This window comes from Diceros bicornis, chromosome 2 (assembly GCF_020826845.1).
Source record: "Diceros bicornis minor isolate mBicDic1 chromosome 2, mDicBic1.mat.cur, whole genome shotgun sequence".
In the NCBI taxonomy this organism is placed as follows: Eukaryota; Metazoa; Chordata; class Mammalia; order Perissodactyla; family Rhinocerotidae; genus Diceros; species Diceros bicornis.
The window spans coordinates 58,651,963-58,671,390 of record NC_080741.1 but is presented as its reverse complement, the minus strand read 5'-3'; the positions used below and the strand labels follow the sequence as shown (position 1 = coordinate 58,671,390).

The following is a 19,428-nucleotide window of genomic DNA, read 5'->3' as shown; positions in this document are numbered from 1 at the left end:
TCTGGAGCACTGACCCCTTACCTGAGAGAGCCACTTGGTGAAGCGCTTGGACTTCACAGACCTGTCAAGTTAAGAAAAATTTTGAGGTCTAACATAAGGTTGCCAACTTTTGAATTTGCCAAATCAGAGCATTAAAACGGACAGACAAGAAAAACTACAATTATTCTGATTATTTCATTTAAAGGAAAGGACATTTAAACACACACACAGGGAAGGTCTTAATTTCAGAACAAAGGCTGAAATTTTCACCACAGACCAGTGAAAATGGCTTCATGGACTTCTGTCCATATACCAATGTTTGGTCTATATTAACCTAGAGAAATAAACTTTCCAAACTGTATCCTGAAGGAAAAATAATAATTTCCCAAGTAATGAAAGTGGACAATGAGAATAGAAAGCATTTCAGGCAAAGGAAAGAGCATATATATGTAAAGGCATGGCATCATGAAAGGATCTGATGTGTTCAAGGGACAAGTTCAGTATGGTACATGGCAGGGGTGGCAGGTATCATGTAACCTAATATTGCATTTCTAGGCTGCATGCTTTGGGTGACATGAGGATATAGAGCGAGGTTCCTGCATGCTTTGGGTGACATGAGGATATAGAGCGAGGTTCCTGTCCTCAGAGTTCTCTGTGTGATTATAGACACTAGAAAAGTTAACAATACAAGAGTTCCTTCTAAAGACAATTTGATAAAAGAGGACAAAAGATAACAAAGTATGGGGCAAACTGAGTGTCTCTGGTCAAGGAGGTTGACATCAGAAGTGATAATAGTGATGATGATGATGATAAGAGCAGTGGCTATTTTAAGCACTTTACATATATGAACTTAATTTAATGCTCATAACAACTCTATGAGGTAGATATTACTATCATCCCCATTTTACAAACAGGAAAACTGAGGCACAGAAAAGTCAGGGAATGTGCCCAATGTCACACAGCTCTTAAAATAGAAACAGGATTTGAACCCTGGTGGTGGGACTCCAGAGTTTATATTCCTAATTACTACAGTGTACTGCGTCTCGTGGAAGGGTAGAAGAGAGAGGAAATAATAAAAGGAAAGATACAAGAGATGGCAAGGAATAAGAATGCGAGGATTTGGTGACTGGCTGTGTTGAGGGTGTCTGCATTACAGTAAGTGATGGATGTCCATCTTTCTTTCTTACTGAAGGAGGGGCCATTTTCTTCTGTACAGACAGTTTAGTCAGTCATAGTGTGAGATTTTTACCATAAGAAACTTTTCTGCCTGCTTCTTACATTCCATTCTTGGACTCAATTTTTAAAAAATTGTATTAAATCCTTACTTGAGCTCGGTACTGTGTTGTCCTTGGCTTAAACTGCTACCACTTCACTCTAGAACCTCTTAAAATCACCCAAGCTAGGAAATTTTGCCTAATTCCTTTGCTATTCTCTGTTACACAGTGGGATATAATAAAAAGTGAATTATTGGAACCTTAAAACAAGCAATTAACCAGTTTCTCACTTGCTCAGAGGAATGACTTATGCTGGACAAATAGTAAAGCATGCTGATTCAATTTAGTTTATTACTTTTATGATTCCCAAGGGGACATGGACTGGCATTTTTAGGCATTTGCGTAACTAAATTATTGATTAACTTGTATCATTCTGCGTTTTTTTTTTAAAAACAGAATATATGTGTGGATAGTTACATAAGAGAAAGACGGAGAAGAGAAGAGAGGAAAGATCAAGTGATGATCCAAGCGTGGACTTATGCTATGCCAGTGATGATTTTACAGGTCTCCTGACTCCCCAGTTCAGTGTTCTTTCTAAAATACTAGGACTGGAGAGTATGTGTTCTGTGTTTAGAAATGCAAGAAGAAAAGAAGAATTAAAAGTCTGATTTCAGACTGAGAGCCCCTTGAGAGCGTAGACTGGGTCTCCACATTTTCATCTCTATCTAGCACATGACCTGGAACCAGTAACTTATCATAAATGTTTGATGAATTAATGAAGTAAGGATTAGTTAATTGTTTATTTGTTCAATTATTTATTCATTCACTGTCTCTATTCAATAAACCTTTACTGGGTGTCAAGCAATGTGAAGAAAATTATCCCTTGAAAGGCCACAGGAAAAACTAGAAATACTGACATCTTGCCTTAATAGACTCATTGATCAACAAGGGCCTTAGAGGTCATCTAATCCAAGTCTTAATTATACAAATGAGGAAAACAAGGCCCATGGAAATGAGGCCTCTTGTGCTGAGGTCACAGAAGGTGGAACTCGAGGCCAGGCTTCCGATTGTTCTTTCTTCAGCGACACACAAGTTTACCTTCCCCAATAACTGGAATGGTTTAGTGTTTTTAATAATTAACATTGTTGAGTGATTTCCCACCTCTCCGTCTCCAGGTCAGATGAGTGCACATTGTACGCAAATCTTGTCAGTTTAAGGCTGCATTCCTACTCCTTCCCTGAGTGGAGCTGAACTCAGAATGCCCTTGCCTAGCAAAGAAAGAAAGGGGCTAAGAAAGGGGATAAGATCTCGGCATAGCAGAGGTTCCCAGCAGCCAATAGTAGATCCCACAAAAATGGATCATGAATATCTGTATATCAAGACTCAGAGGGGCTGACCCAGTGGCATAGTGGTTAAGTTCGTGTGCTCCAGTTTGGTGGCACAGGGTCCGTGAGTTCAGGTCCTGGGTGCAGATGTACACACTGCTCATCAAGCCATGCTGTGACAGCATCCCATATACAAAGTAGAGGAAGACTGGCACAGATGTTAGCTCAGGGCCAATCTTCTTCACAAAAAAAAAAAAAGACTCAGAGTTATTCTGAATAAAATATCTATTAGATTTTATAATTAAATATTATAAGATATTATTTATAATAAAACTTCATATCTCAAAAACTCTGAGGACAATTCCATTTACAATACCATCCAAATAATTAAATACTTAGGAATAAATTTAACCAAGGAGGTGAAAGACTTTTACACTGAAAACTATAAAACATTGCTAAAAGAAATTAAAGAAGACCTAAATAAATGGAAAGACATCTTGCATTCATGGATTGGAAGACTTGATATTGTTAAGATGTTAGTATTACCCAAAGATATATAGAGATTCAATGCAATCTGTCTGAAAATTTCAATGGCTTTTTTTTTTGCAAAAATGAAAAAGCCAATCCTCAAATTCATATGGAATTGCAAGGGAATCTGAATAGCCAAAAACAGTCTTGAAAAAGAAGAACAAAGTTGGAGGATTCACACTTCCCAATTTCAAAACTTACCTCAAAGTTTACAGTAATCAAAGCAGTTTGCCCTTAGGACAGACATTTAGACTGATGGAATAGAATTGAGTCCAGAAGTGAACTTATACATATGATTTTGACAGGGGTGCTAAGAACATTCAATAGGGAGAGAATAGTCTCTTCAACAAATGGTCGTGGGACAACTGGATATCCACATACAAAAGAATGAGGTTGGACCCCTACCTCACACCGTATACAAAAATTAACTCAAAATGGATCAGAGTTAAAACCATAAAACTCTTAAGAAAAAAATAGAGATAAATCTTCATCACCTTGGATTTGGCAGTGGATTCTTAGATATGACACCAAAAGCACAGCAACAAAATTTTAAAAATAGATAAATTAGACTTCATCAAAATTAAAACTTTTGTGTATCAAAGGACACTGTTAAGAAAGTGAAAAGACAGCCTACGGAATGGGAGAAGATATTTGTAAATCATATATCTGATAGGATATATATTCTGGTTCTTATATAGAGAGAATATATATATAGAATATTCTGATATATTCTAGTATTTGGAATATATAAAAGACTCTTACAACTCAACAACAAAAAGACAACCCAATTAAAAAATGGTCAAAGGAGAGAGAACAGTTTGGTGGTTACCAGGGGGAAGAGAGTTGGGGGGTGGGCACAAGGAGTGAAGGGGCACATTTATATAGTGACTGACAAATAATAATATACAACTGGAATCTCACAATGTTATAAACTATTATGACATCAATTAAAAAAAATGGTCAAAGAACTTAAAATAGACATTTCTCCAAAGAAGATATACAAATGGCAGATAAACACAGGAAAAGATGCCCAACATCATTAGTCATTAGGGAAGTGCAAATTAAAACCACAGTGAGATACCACTTCGCACCCACTAAGATGGCTATAATTTTTTAATGAAAAATAAGTGTTAAGTACGTAGAGAAATTGGAACCTTTATACACTGCTGATGGGAATGCAGAACGTTTCACACACTGTGGAAGACATTTTGACAGTTCCTAAAAAAGTTAAACAGAATTACCGTATGACCCTGCAATTCCACTCCTAGGTATATACCCCAAAAAATGGAAAGCAGATACATTTGCATGTTCTTAGCAGCCTTATTTACAAAAGCCAAAATGTGAAAAGCCCACATGTTCAGCATGAGATGAATGAATTAACAAAATGTGGTATGTACTATTCACACAGACACAAAAGGTCAAACATTGTATGACTCCATTTATATGAAATAACCGGAATAGATGAGTCCATAGAGACAGAATGTAGATTGTGGCTGCCAGGGACTGAAGGCCGGAGGGACTGGGGAGAAATGGTTATTGGGTAAGGGATTTTAACTTTGGAGTGATGGAAGTGTTTTAGAACTAGATAGAGGTGGTGGTTGCTCAACATGAAGGTATTAAATGCCCCTGAATTGTTCACTTTAAAATGCTCAATTTTATGTTCATGTGAATTTCTCCTCAGTAAATTATTTTTTAAAGAAAGCTCTAAGGGCATGATTCCTTCAGGATAGCCATGTTTTTGGTGTAGTGCAGGCTTTAAACATCAAAACCTTTTATTATAAAAAACACATACTAAGATGTGGTGGTTTTGCCACCATTGTAATGAAATAATTTATATAAATATTTGTCTATTTTTAATAATAAGCACTTATGTAGCACTTGCTACATACCAGGCACTATTCTTAGCCCCTTATATACGTTAACTCATTCAATCGTCACAATAACCCTGTGAAGTGTTATTTTTATATCCGTGTTTTACGTAAGGATAAGGAGAGCAGGGCACTGCAAGGTAAATTACTATGCCAAAGTCGCATAGCTATTGGGTGATGTAGCCGGAATGTGAACCCAGGACACCTTGCTCCAGAGCCTGTGTGGTTTTTTTTTTTTTTTTTTGGTGAGGTAGATTGGCCCTGAACTAACATCTGTTGCCAGTCTTCCTCTTTTTGCTTGAGGAAGGTTGTTCCTGAGCTAACGTCCATGCCATTCTTCCTCTATTTTGTATGTGGGACGCCGCCACAGCATGGCTTGACGAGTGGTGTGTAGATCCGAGCCTGCGATCTGAACTGGCGGACCCCGGGCCACTGAAGTGGAGCGTGCAAACTTAACAACTACGCCACCAGGCTGGCCCCCAGAGCCTCTGCTTTTAACCACTATAATATACTGCTTCTTAAAATCTTTCTGCATTATACAGTAGACTCCATAAAGCAGAGATTTGAATCCATGCCAGGCCCAGAGAAAATCTGATAGTTATATGGTGAATGAATGAATGAACAGACAAAAAATCAACAGACTTTGTAGCAATATTGGTATATATTAAATGTTTGTGTCCTCCTAAAATTCATATGTTGAAACCTAATCCCTAATGTGATGGTATCTGGAGGTGGGACATTTGGGAGGTGATTAGATCATGAGGACAGAGCCCTCATGAATAGGATTAGTGACCTTATAAAAGAGACCCCAGAAAGCTCCCTTGCCCCTTCCTCTATGTGAGGTTATAGCAAGAAGATGGCCATCTATGAACTGGGAATAGGGCCCTCACCAGACACCAAGTCTGCTGGTGCCTTGATCTTGGACTTCTTAGCCTCCAGAACTGTGAGAAATAAATTTCGATTACACCACCCAGTCTGTAGTATTCTGTTATAGCAGCCCAAACAGACTATGATGTAATATCTCAGCAGTTAGAGACTTTTGTGTTTTCTGCTTGGCTCTCACTGGTGTTTCAGAGAGGTGAGATTTAATATAAATAAGGCACTGTGCTAGGTACTGCAGGCTTTTCCCAGATAAATAAGATGAATGTAGTTGAGTCTGGGACCAGTGAACTATTATAAAATTAGTACTTATTTAAGCTATATGAATTAGGAGAAGCCATAAACCAAAACGGAGCTATAAATCTTGTTATTTTATAAGGCATTTCCCCCCAGTAAAATGGGGATGATGATTTTTAATGCATAAAGTGCTTTGTATATGTATTAAAATTGATGACAATTTTTAAAGCTAGTTAAGATCCTCATCAAAGGTATTAAACACCTACAGAGTGGTTCATTTTATGATGGCTTTATGACAGAAGAAAGGCAAACAGGGTTACAGAGTCACTCAAACATTGTAATAATACACCAGCTCACACTGGGAGCAAAGACATCAAAAACCGACCATCTGTTTGTGTTTGGATGCTACATGGGCAAATCTGTCAGCTTTCTCAAAGCCTTTCCCTTCATTGTACCATTTCCCCATTCTAAGCTGACCATTCCAGCCAACATTATGTTCTTTCAGATCTGTTAGCAAAAGCATTTTAAATTCGACTATGTCACTTTTCAGACGTTGATCAAGCAGCCTGCATGTTTCCGTACACAGTTCCTTCCAGAAGATAGAACTTGTCTGAAAGAACAATGCAGACAGGCCCTGTCCTTTAGTATCTGATTGCCAGTTTGATTTGTTACTGGCTATCTGGGGAGAAAGATGTCCAAATAAAATGTGCATGGAGTACTTTGCAGGATATAGCTGAACAAAGGACAACCACAGAAGAAAAATGGAAGACTTGGAAGCTGCGTTTAATCTAGATCGGGCTGTTACTAAGGGGCTTTTATCTATGAACGTTTATTGAGCATCCCTTTTGAACCAGGTGCTGTACTAAATAGATAATTGGGATTCTCTCCCATTCTAGCAACTCTCAACTGTCTTTCAGTTCCTAGAATGCACCAGAGTCCTTCCGCCTTCAGAGTCTTCAAATGCTCTGTTCCCTCCACCTGAATTATCTCTCCCACCCCATTTCACCAGACCACTTTCTACTTATCCCTTTTGACTCAGCTTAAATGTCTCCTTATCAGAGAAGACTTTCCCTCACAGCCTATGCTGTTAGATTCCCCTATTACCTCTTTCATAACACGTTGGACTTTTCCTTCCAAGCATTTAACAAAATTATACTTAAAGAGTTATTTATGATATGATTTGTTTCCTATTCTCTGCTAGATGTAAGCTTCAAGAAGGCCAGGACAGAGTTGCTCTGGCTCACTGCTAGATTCCAAGCCACTCGATGAGTGCCTGGCACAGAGTGGAGACTCAATAAGTATTTGCTGAATGATAAAATGAGTAAATGAATGAAGACAGACCGTGCCGTCTATGTACTCACAGTTGGGCACTATTTAATTTTTGTAGAGGATCTATGCTATTCTCAAAATTCTTATTTTTAAATTAAGCTCTAAATGCTTAAAAAATAAAATTTAATGACCTAGTAATTGGATGTGGAGAAGTAGGGGTGGTTTTTGGTGAGGTGGGTGGTGGGAAGATGAATGAACTTTCATTTAAGTCTGTCGGAACATCCAATTACCAGAACGTAAAGCTCCTTCATAGATTGGTTTCACAAAAATGAGACTAAACCCCCTTCCCATGTATTCCTCCACAGAGTCTCAGAGAAAGTTTGAGAGTCAGTAGTTGCTAAATGGGCTTCATGATTAGTCTTTATTTAAAAAAAAATAAACCAATAGTTTTTTTCTTTGATTTCTCCTTTTATTGCAGGTTTTATACTGCCCAATTTCCCTCAATGAATAATCCAATAAATAGTGATACAGTTCTAGATGCAAAGGGAGAGTAGACATAGAAAGAAGAGATGACAAAGAGGGGATTTGAGCCTTTTAACGTGAAGTCTGATTTGCATGTCAGCCATGTTCCCGTGAGATTCAGATTGGAGTTTTGTAATCGTCTCTGCCTTGTTTCTGTCTTCCATAAAGGCTTGTGGATTTTGTGTTATCAGGGATTTGCTGTCTGTCCCTTGTTAGTTGGAAACTCAGGTTTTGTTTCAGATGCATTTCGAACTTCGTATGACATTGTACCCTGTACCATCCACACAAGCCCTATAAGCTAAAGTTTCCAATTTCTCTTTATAGAATTCAGAATACAGCATTTTACTTCAGGGTCTTATTAGCCTAAGAATTCTCTTCTTCTTTTAATATAAAATTTTAGTTTATCAATATTGGCATTGGTGTGGAAATTATCTTTTTCTACCTCAGGGGAGTTTGAAATGATATGTCAAATATATATCTGGAGTTAGTTTACTTATTTTTCCAAATGTGTTCTATTTTGAGAGTTTATTTTCTCAATTACTTTATATTGATTTTCTAAATTTCGATGACAAATAAGAAATAGATGATTAAAGAACACCTGCAAACTAAGATTTGTAAATCTAGTGCATTTTTAATGACTAGAGCATTAGGACACTTAGAAACCATTACATTGCTGATGAGTATTTAAGTTTTTAGTTAAATGATTCATTTTCTTTTTCAAGATTAGGACATTAGGATCTAATTAAGAAACTGCCATGACTTGGGTACATGTAAACCTAACGTCTTTTGCCTTTATGAACGTGGTTAGAGTTTATACTTACATAGGATGTTTTTTGAGGGATGATTGCTTCAATTTTTCGTACTACTCACGTTCACATACAGACACAAATTTTTCCACTAGATTCTAAAATTAGAAATTTTGCTCATAAAAATTAAACATATATAAACATTTTTATGAAGGAAAAAAACCTATGCTTAAGCTAACCATCGGAAGTTATTTTACATTTTAGTATATTTCCTTCTAATCTTTTTGTCATTCATACATTTTATTTATTGATTTTCTACAGTTGAGATAGAATTTTGTATATATTATTTTCATTTAATGTCTCATCTTGAGTCTTTCCCATATCGTTAAGACATCTTCATAAATGCGATTTCTTGTGACTCTTTACTGGAAATTCAAGTTGGTTTTTTTTTCAGAAATTATGTACACCTATTCACATAGATCTTTATCTGAGTTTCTGATTTTTTTTTTACATTAGAGTAGATTCATAAGGTGATATTACTGAGTAAAACAGCATGTACATTTTTAAGGCTTTTGATACATATAGTAAAATTGCTCTTTGGAATGCTAACACCAGTTTAATTCCTACTTGCTACAGCCATATATCTATATATAGATATATGCTTAATATATGTTAAGCCATATGACAAGGCTTAAAATCTTTGCCATGAAAGAGGTCATACAAATAAATAGGAAAAAATGTTCTAATAGTAAAATGGGTTAACTCATTTGAACAGTAAATTTACTAAAATGAAAATTTAAGTATTTATATAAATATATATGAATGATATCAAATCTCCTTAGAAATACAAATTATAATAATAAAAATACTGTTTTAATTATAATAAACTATTTTTTCTTTGAAAGTATTCAAAGGTAAGATGTTAACATTAGAGGAAGCTGGGTAAAGGGTATATAGGAACTCTGTACTATTTTTGTAGCTTTTCTCTGGGCCTAAAATTATTTCAAAATAAAAAGTTAAAAAATTAATTTTCCCATATAATGGCTCTAGGTGCTTATTTAATAATGTTATTGTACTTATTGATTTCCTATAAATGAGCCAGTGTACTCCCATAAATCTTCATTGGAGCATACCTAACTAGTTCTTCTTTTGAGTCACACTCTAGTATTGAAAAACAAATATAAAATATTTCAATGAATGCTCTCATTTATTGCACAGGTCTCTGAACCTGCTCCATATGTTATATACTTTATTTTATTCAATCCTTTCTACAGTCATAGAAAGTAAGCAGTAAAATTATCATGCTCATTTTACAGATGAAAAAACCAAGGCTGTAAGGTTAAGTAACTCATCCAGAGGCATACTCTCGAATGTTTTGCTTTGATTGGTTTCATTTATAAGATATGTCCATTTGGCCAAAATGGCTTCCATTTTGGGAATGAATGTTTGTCTTTATTTCCAGCTGGATATGGTGTTCCCCTTCCAACAGATGAACCTACAGACATTATTCCACGAAGCTGCCAACTAACAACAGATGTTCCACAAGTCACACAGCTGCTAAACATGACTAAACTCCGCCAAACTGACATAAAATTTGGAGATCATCCTCTAGGTTCAGCAGAATCAGGTATGCACTCAGGCACCTAAATTATATGCATATTTATTTGTAAGACCAAAAGAAGAAGGAAAAAAAACTTTGCAATGATGCTTTGTAGCTGGAAGTTAAATATTAAGTCACTTTAGCCTCAACTCATGTCAGTGATAAACCATTATTTTAAATTTCTCTTTAGCAACTAAAATATTTTCTAAATTTTTACGTCATAAAGCAAAACGTCCTTGGTTATTCTCCTTTTCCTGTATGCTTCCAAACCCTGCCAATTATACCTCCTAAACATCTCTCAAATCTGTCTCCTCCTCTATCCTATTGCTACTTCCATTGTACAGGGCCCCACTGCCACTCACCTTAGCCTCCCAGTCAGTCTCCAAATTGCTGTCAGAACTATCTTTCTGATAATAGAAATAGAAATGTGATCATGTCACTTTGATTAAAGACTTTTAATGCGTTTCCCACTATGTTGGAAGACAAATTGAAAAAACCCTTGGGAATTCAAACAGTGCCAACCTTCCTTATTCCAAACCTGCTCCACAGTTTCATCTCCAGACACCCCTCTCTCGTTCCCCATGTGTGATTTTCTCACCACTCCGTGGGCTTTCACACATTCGTATTTTGGGATTGCTGTTTTATTGACCTAAAATGGCTTCCTTGCCTTTCTGCCTGGAAAAACTCCTAGTTCATCTTTCTAGATACAACTTAAATGCCTCCTCATCTGTGCAAGCCTTCCCTAATTCTAATAAGCATTGCTCTCCTCTTTCTATGACTATTTTTTTTAATACTTTTTAATATGCCTGCATTCCCCAATAAAGTGTGACTTCCTCCAAAAAGGGCACTGTACCTCATTCTTCGCTATCCCTGGCCTCTAATGCAGTGCTTGCCATATACCAGACAGGGGCTGCAAACTCAAATTACTACAGAGGCCAGTCGGATAACACATGAATAAAGTGGCCTGGATGCCTGGAAATTTTACACATAGAAATATGTTCAACTTGAACAGTGAGCCTTACTGGAAGTGGAAGATACAGTTAGGAGAGAGGAATGAGATAGTGCTCAGAGAAATTGTCCTCTACTAATAAAACAGTAACATTAACAACAATGCAAGAGATATAATAAATGCCAATTAACACTCAGCCCCTGTGAGGGAGCTGTAGGGAGTGGTGAGGATTGTGGAAAACTAGAAGCTCCTTCTCAGTCTAGAAGGGGTAACTGCAATTTACTTCTAGCCAATGTTGCCTTGCAAGAATGCAGGCCCAGTCTCACCAGATCTTCCATTTTTTTTTCAAGAGGAGCTGGGTATCCCAATGTTGATGATAAATCTCCCAATTTTAAAATATTGTCTTTGGGGCCAGCCCAGTGGCATTGTGGTTAAGTTTGCCTGCTCTGCTTCAGCAGCCTGGGTTCGCAGGTTCAGATCCCGGGCACGGACTTACACCACTCATCAAGCCATGCTGTGGCAGCGGCCCACATAGAAAATAGAGGAAGATGGGCACAGATGTTAGCTCAGGGCCAATCTTCCTCAAGCAAAAAGAAGATTGGCAACAGGTGCTAGCTCAGGGCCAATCTTCCTCACCAAAAAACAAATATGTATATATATGTATAGTCTGAAGTCTGAAGTTTTTGGAAAGCACTCTATAGGCCAAACAAAACATGCCACAGCTGCCAGTTTTCTACCTCTGTAATAGACACCCATAGCTATTGACCAAATGAAGGAATAGTACTTATAAGTCAAGAAACCTGATATTATTTAGATGAGTAGTTCTCAACCTCCTATGTTAGAATCACCTGGGACATTTTAAAAATAACTGACATTAAAAAAATTTTTTTTCCTAATGTCTATACTTCACTCCCAGAGATTCTGATTTAATTGACCTGGGATGGATTTTTTTTTTTAACTGCCTCAGCGATTCTAATGTGCAGCCAGGGTTGAGAACCACTGGATCACTTCTCCCTACAAGAGTCCTGTGGTTCAGATGACACTCATAAACAGTGAAGTAATTCAGGGGAAGGTGAAATGGAGGACATTTATGGAGGAAGAAGTAGATCTTGAAAGTATTCGATAAATACTTGTATAAGTATTTATAATAAATACATATAAGGTATATGGAAGTGTAAGATGGTTCAGAAGACTGCGCAAAGGCAAGGAGACAGCAAAATGCATGGATGAGTTTACTGAGGGATTAATAAGAGGAATGGCCTGAGTAGGCAGAAAGGCTGTGTTGGAATAATACGGGAAGAGTATGCCTCATGTTCCTAAAGTAGAAGAAAGAGAACTTCTTTTTTAGGAAGTTGAATCTGACATCAGGATTCAAGATGAATTTTTAAGTCAAATGAGACTAGAGGTTAAGGCTTACAACTAAGACATCTTTGCAGCAATCTAGGCATAAAAGGACCAGTGGCTGTGAAAGTGGAAAGTGATGACCCTGAGAGAAGCTGCAGGGGAGAACTGACAGGACTTGTTGATTCTCAGGTGACAGGTGGGGAAGAGCGAGAGGTTGGAGTTGGAGGGAGGTCAAGAAAAAACAGGAGAAAGGAGATAGCAATGATGAAATGAATGAGTTGAAAAGTGGACTCAGTGTTACTCTCTCCATTTGTCTTCTATCCATTTATTCTTGGTGTGTGTTCTATATATCAATCCTCATCAGCATTACGTGTCTTAAATTGTATATTCCTAGAGAATTGGGATCTATTTTGTAACTTTTTCAGTATAAACCTTTTCAGAGGACTATGTGTAAATAGTTACTCCATTTTTAAACCCTTTATTAGGAAATTTTCAAACTTACAGAAAAGTAGAGAGAATGTATAATGAACCTCCGTGTCCCTATCACCTGCTTCCACAATTGCCAACTTTGGAAGGACTTTTTGATAGCAATGAGGGCACGAGTAGTGAAAATTTGTGTATTTATCATATACACCATCTTTAGACAGAGAGAGAGAGAATATATACAATCTATGTTCCTTAAAGAACTTTTAGAAAATATGTAAAAGGATGAAAAAGATCTCACTGCCTAGCCACTGTAAACACCTCGGGTCCCAATTCAATCTTAATGGAAGATTCGCCACAGAATGAAATGAGTAAGAAGAGTGTTTTCAATAACAAACACTCTGTCTGTATCTAGTAGGCTGTGATAGATTTCAGTAACAGAAATGACTAAGCTGTAAAGCCTATCAGATAACTCTTTGCGATTACAAATGCTCTTTTTTTCTTCTGTCTCTCTGGCTTAATGTTTTAAGAGTTAATTATGTCTTTAAATGAAAATGCAAGTCTATATCCAGATGTTTTGTGTCTTTTTTTAATTTAAATTTCAAGGACACCTGTAATGCCTGATATTAAAGAAGAATTTGAATAAATATTAATTGCATTATTAATTCGATATTATAATTAAGCAGAAACTTTTTCATAGGCCATATTTGATCCCAACTTGTAGAAGAGGGTATTAGTATATATTTTGCAAATTCCATAAGTGGGCTGTCAATGCATAATAGTCAACTTGAATCATATATATAGAAAGTTAGTAATCACCAGCTAATAGCATATTTCTTCTGCCCTGTGAAATCAGATCATATTTATATTCATTTATAACCACAAGGTTTATGATTGTTCCTCTTAAGTAAATCTCATTGCACATGTATGGCAGTTAAGATTATATGAACATACATTGAACTTTGTGTTTCTCTTTCTACAAATACTTTTCAATTGCTAATTTTCACATTTGTGGGCTTTGAAACTTACTACAGATGAATATAATAATAATAATTGTTCTCTGTCTAAGATACTTTATTTGAAAGGTGTAGCTAATGAATAACGCCCTAGGACAGACTTTTTAATTATGGAAAAGCCAGGAGATATTTCCTCATTTGAGCTATTTGTTTTTGTCTTTCTAAAAAACAGACTCCCCGTGATGAAATTTGAATTGCATGAGCAAATGACTGTGTGCTTTTGTAATTGGTTGTACAGTACGCATGTAAATTGTGAAATTTATTATAAATGTACATATTGAGAGACCCCAGAGAAGCCGCTACAGAAACAAGTACCTGCTTCCTATGGATGCTTTCTGGCGTGTTCACCTATGCGAAAAAGGAAAGCTTGAAACTTCTAATTATTTTAGAGTGCATGTTATTGAATGTCATATAACTTGATCAAGAGCATTTAATGAAATTCATAAAATAATTGTTTTTTCAAAAAGCCAGTGTTACCACACATTCGCACTGTTCACTTTTGTGCACTGTTCACTTTGTCAATTCCCGGTGCACACGAGCTAAAATGACTGTCGGTCTGCAGAGGACTGTGGGATCTGATGATGTTACTTTCATTAATGGGACTTCTGTTTAATTTAACCAGAGAATCAGGTCTGATTATTGAAGTTGAGCATTCAGCTACTAATGACAAGATGCAGTGGTCCACTAAGCACAAATCAAAACAAGTAGTTTACTTAAAAATTAGGAGGCAGTTTTCCCAAGTGCTCTCCTTTCCATGGCAGCAGTCTTATTGGACTTTTACTCCTTTTTAGATAAGAAGAGACTGACATCCCTATCTCCTAGCACAATTGCAAACAGGTAAATTAATGCATCTAGCAAAACCGTGAGATAGTCATCTAACTGTAGTTTGCATTGGTGAGATCCTTATTAGAATTTCTTCTCTGGGTTCCACATTATGAAAGCAAAATTCAAATCCAGCAACAAAATCTACTGTAAAGTAGAACCTAAAAGAAAAAGGAGTTAGATTCTGACTTCAGGAAAAAAAAAAAGACACTTTAATTTCTTCTTTTCTAAACTCAGACTTTTGATAAGCCTTGACTTAGGGCTGTGGGTTAAAGAGATGCCACAATTTCTAGTTCCAGTGTCTGATGATAATTCAAAGTAAACTCAGCTATCTCTCCTACATTTGAATTGTATATCTCTTCCCCCATCTGTAGTAAAAATGAGGCTTAACTGGTCACATTCCTTCCTGAAGAATTTTTTTAAATGTGAAAGGAATTTAGTATGGATATTGATCAGTATCTATGAAATCTATTACAGCAAAGATGTCAGAAATCATTTATAGAGTGAATTTTAATTTTTCTGTGATATTTTTGCCAAATATTGAAAAAACTTTAAGATATAAAACATAATTTTAAATATGAAAAATATATTTAATCAGATAATTGTGCTACTTTTGCAGGATTGACTCATTCCAACCTTTTACATTTCTCCTTTAGATGTCTTTTATAGCATTACTTGTAATGACAAAAACCTGGAGACAAACTACATGTGCATAATAGGGAATTGATTACATATCTACGCAATCAGATCCTGTGTGTGCAGTTGTACAGATAACCTGATCTGCCTGTGATGGTCTGGAAAGGTCTCAAAGCTGTGTCAGTCAGTGAAAAATGGACACCTAGAATACTGTTTCCATATGAGCCCCTTGATGTAAATAAAAAAGATAGTTACCTAGGGATGCTGGTATATGCGTACATTTTTTTTAAGGAAACACAAGAAACTTAATGATTGCCTTTAGGAACAGGAACTAGGAGAGTCTGGGACAGGGAGATAAAACTTTTACTTTTCCTATCATATTTTCTTTTATTAGAGAATTTTAATCTTCTAAATATATTCATGATTTATTATGTCAGCAGCTGTATTATGTTAGAGCAATTATGAGACATTTCTGGTTTCTTCTGTATATTTTTCTGTCTTTTGAAAAACCCAAAGAATTGCTCTAAAATTAAAATTATTTCTCTATTTAATGTCAATATTTGGATTTAAAATATTATAATGGGAAGGAAATCCAAAATTATTGGCAAAATAAAATTTTTACATATATAGTTAAATGTTAAACTTGTTTATTTATGGTATAATAGGGAAATATATATGATAATCCATACTATATCAGTACGAATTATGCTCACATAATTTTCACTAGTGGTAAACATGGGGCTCTAATTATCACTGACCTCCAGTAATGGCCAAGACACTCTCTCTGTAACATCACACTGTTTTTATTTTCATCACAGCACTTATCATTACCTGATATTTTCTTGTTTACTTAATTGTTTGCTTATTGCTGTCTCCCACTCTGGAATGTGAGCTTCAGAACTGCAGGGGTCCTGTTTATTGTTGTGTCCCTAGAACCTAGCTTAACACTTACCAGGAACTCAGTAAATATTTTTTGATTAAGTGATCAAATGAATGAATGAAATGCTAGCCAAATAATTTGAGCAGGTAAGTATATTAAGCAAAAATCATCATCATAACTAACATTTTGTGAGTTTCTACTGTATTCTAAGCACTAAACTTTTTACATAGTATATTAGGATTCTCCAGAGAAGAACATGTATATATATGTTTATATATATATATGTATATATATACACACCTATATCATATATATAAATAAATATATATGTATATATAGGTTTATATAAATATATATAAATAGAGAGACTTATTATTAGGAATCGGCTCATGCAATTATGGGACTGAGAAGTGCTAGGATCTGCAGTCAGATGCAGTCTACATCCAAGCTGGAGACCCGGGAGGGCCAATGGTGTAGTTCCTGTCCAAATCCAGAGACCTGAGAACCAGGAAAGCCGATGGTAAAAGTTCCAGTGTGATGGCAGCAGAAAACTAGTGTCCCAGCTCAAGGAGTCAGGCAGAGAGATCGAATTCTCCCTTCCTCCACCTTTTTGTTCTATTCACACCCTCAGTGGGTTGGATGATGCCCACCCACTTTAAGAAGGGCAATCTGCTTTACTCAGTCTACCAATTCAAATGTTGATAATAATGTTTAATCTGGGCACCCTGTGGCCCAGTCAAGTTGACACATAAAATTAACCATTACACAATTTGTCCCATTTAATCCTCTCACACACCTTTTTATGTAGAAACCATCATAATCACCATTTTGTAGATGAGGAAACTGAGGCTTACAGTGATTAAGTAATTAGTAAGTGGTAGAGCTGAGATGTGACTGGGCAGTCTGGTTTCAGAGATGCTTTCTTAACTGCTGACTCCCATTAAGCAATTTCTCACTACTAGTTTTAAGGATTATCTTCAGGGGAGCCTTCTGGTGTTATAGGAAACTGTCCTATTTCCAGGCCCAAATGATGGAAATTATCTACCAAGGCCTGTATTAATATGTAAGCTGTACTCTTTATTCAAAATGGAAAGTTTTCTTGAGATAAAATTGTTTCCCTAAAAAGGTTTCTTTATTCATTAATAGTAAAGGACAAAACTAGGCTAATTACAACTTTTTAATAAATTAAGAATTTGTGAAGAAAAGTAATATCTTGTGCTTTATTACTTTTTATCTCGTTGGCATAGCCTAACTTTACACACAGATGGTGTTTTTACATTGTCTAAGGTTCTATTCAAGTTCAGAGGAGAAAGAGAGATTCTAATTTTAGCTTATTGCCTTTCAAAAATGTCTTAAACTTTTTATTAATGAGATAAGGCTAAGTACTAGTTTTAATTATTTGCAGAAGTTGAACCGATTTGAATCACCTAGGGCCTTTCCTGCTTTAGTCATTTACCTAGCAACTTGTCTTTTCATCGTGCGTCCAGGGTTTACAGACTGACGGTCCTCCAACCATGTCTAAAAAGAGTTTTTAATTAAAATACTTTGCATAGGACATGCACCGTTAAATTAGCCACAGTTTCCCCTACATTCTGTACGTGTCTGCTTGTCACATGTGTCACCTGCCTGGCGTTGAAGCCCCTTCAGTTTGTCCCTTCCTCCCCCACTTTCTTTCCTCTGAAAAAGGATATTACAGTATTATGTTCTGTACCTGATTCCTCGTAAACCCGATTAGTCTTCATCCCATACATTAATTACCATTTTCATGAACTTTTGATACTTATCTATACAATCATTAATAGACCCACTTTTCAGATAGCAAAACAAAAGTTTTTAGTTAGATGGCTTCACAAAACTGCACAGAAAATAAATAGTGGCTATGGGAAGAATCCTCTGGATGCCCTCCTGGCCCACCAAGGACAGTATCATGTGTGGTGAAAAGAAGGCACAAAGAGGCCTCAGGTCACTTGGGTTCTGAACCCCTGCTGCTTTATGTGGATAGATTTCTAAACATCGTGAGCCTCGGTTTCTTCATGTATGGAGATGAGATAGTATCACGCTAAGTGATTGGAAATTGCATAGAGATCATGTACATATCCTCATTATCCATCATCCTTTAGATCTCGAGTTGAATATCATTTCCCTGACCTCAAAGACTAGATACCAGCCCCCATTAACACGCTTATGACCCTTTGAACTTTTCCTTCATAGCTCTTATCACAGTTGTAATCATGGAGTTATTTATGAATTACTTGCTTTAATATCTGTCTCCTCCATGAGACTGTGAGCTCCTTGAAGGAAATGAGGTGTCCACCTCATCCCCTGTCTTACTCAGTGCCTACAGCAGTGGCTGCCCAGACTAGGTGCCCAGTCATTACTGAAAGAATAAGTGAATGAAGGAATAAATGATTGTGAATGGACTTTGTAAATTGTTAAATGCTATTCAAGATGGAAGATATTAACAACATATCTACTAAGCGTTTACTTCCTACTAAGCATAATATTTAGCATGTTACATGCATTATTTCGTAGACTCTAACAAAAACACCATGGCTTAAGTACTATGATTATCTCAATCATATGAATGAAAAAATGAGGCTTGGAAAGGTTAAGTATCTTGTCTAAAATAATATTGCTCTACTAGATCAGCCTTTTTTGTATTTTTGACATTCTTTATAACAATGCACTTATAATAAAATAAAAATTAATCCACTTCAAAGTCTGGATTCTGGTAGCAGGTTTAATTCTGATTTGATTGTTAGCTAATAGATGTAAGTCTTGAGCATGACCCTTCAATGATTAGAATTGAAAATTCAGCAGATTTTTCTGGTTAAGCTTTGAAAACCCTGCAAACTTAAATGACTATAATAATTAGAACATTGTATCTTGAGACAAAAATGAATGTTTATTTTTCTAAAAGACAATTAGAGAGTAGACCCTCAGGTTTTATAATCTAACTACAAAGGCATGTACCCCTCAGTAAAATAGCAAAATAATTAATGGTAACATCTCTGACCTACACCAAGTTCATTTTCCGCAAACTCGAGAAAATGAAATGCCTAGAGCATGACTTTAATCTAACCTTGATTTTTAACCTTATATTATGCATATTGATATCAGCTCTTAAAAGAGCTCCTTTTAGAATTCAAAAGGCGTGCATTTCTGCTTGTAGTTTTCTTTTATTAAGATTT

General features: G+C 36.1%; 1 protein-coding gene across 9 annotated transcripts in view; it reads left to right on the top strand.

Annotated features, from left to right (window-relative positions):
* CFAP20DC (CFAP20 domain containing) overlaps positions 1-19,428 on the top strand; it is a 226,793-nt gene that overhangs the window by 110,480 nt on the left and 96,885 nt on the right. For all 9 annotated transcript variants that reach the window (XM_058562112.1, XM_058562095.1, XM_058562100.1 and 6 more), the window contains one exon: positions 10,030-10,194. In XM_058562112.1, the coding sequence (XP_058418095.1) occupies positions 10,030-10,194 (165 nt within the window). The remainder of the gene's footprint in view (positions 1-10,029; positions 10,195-19,428) is intronic.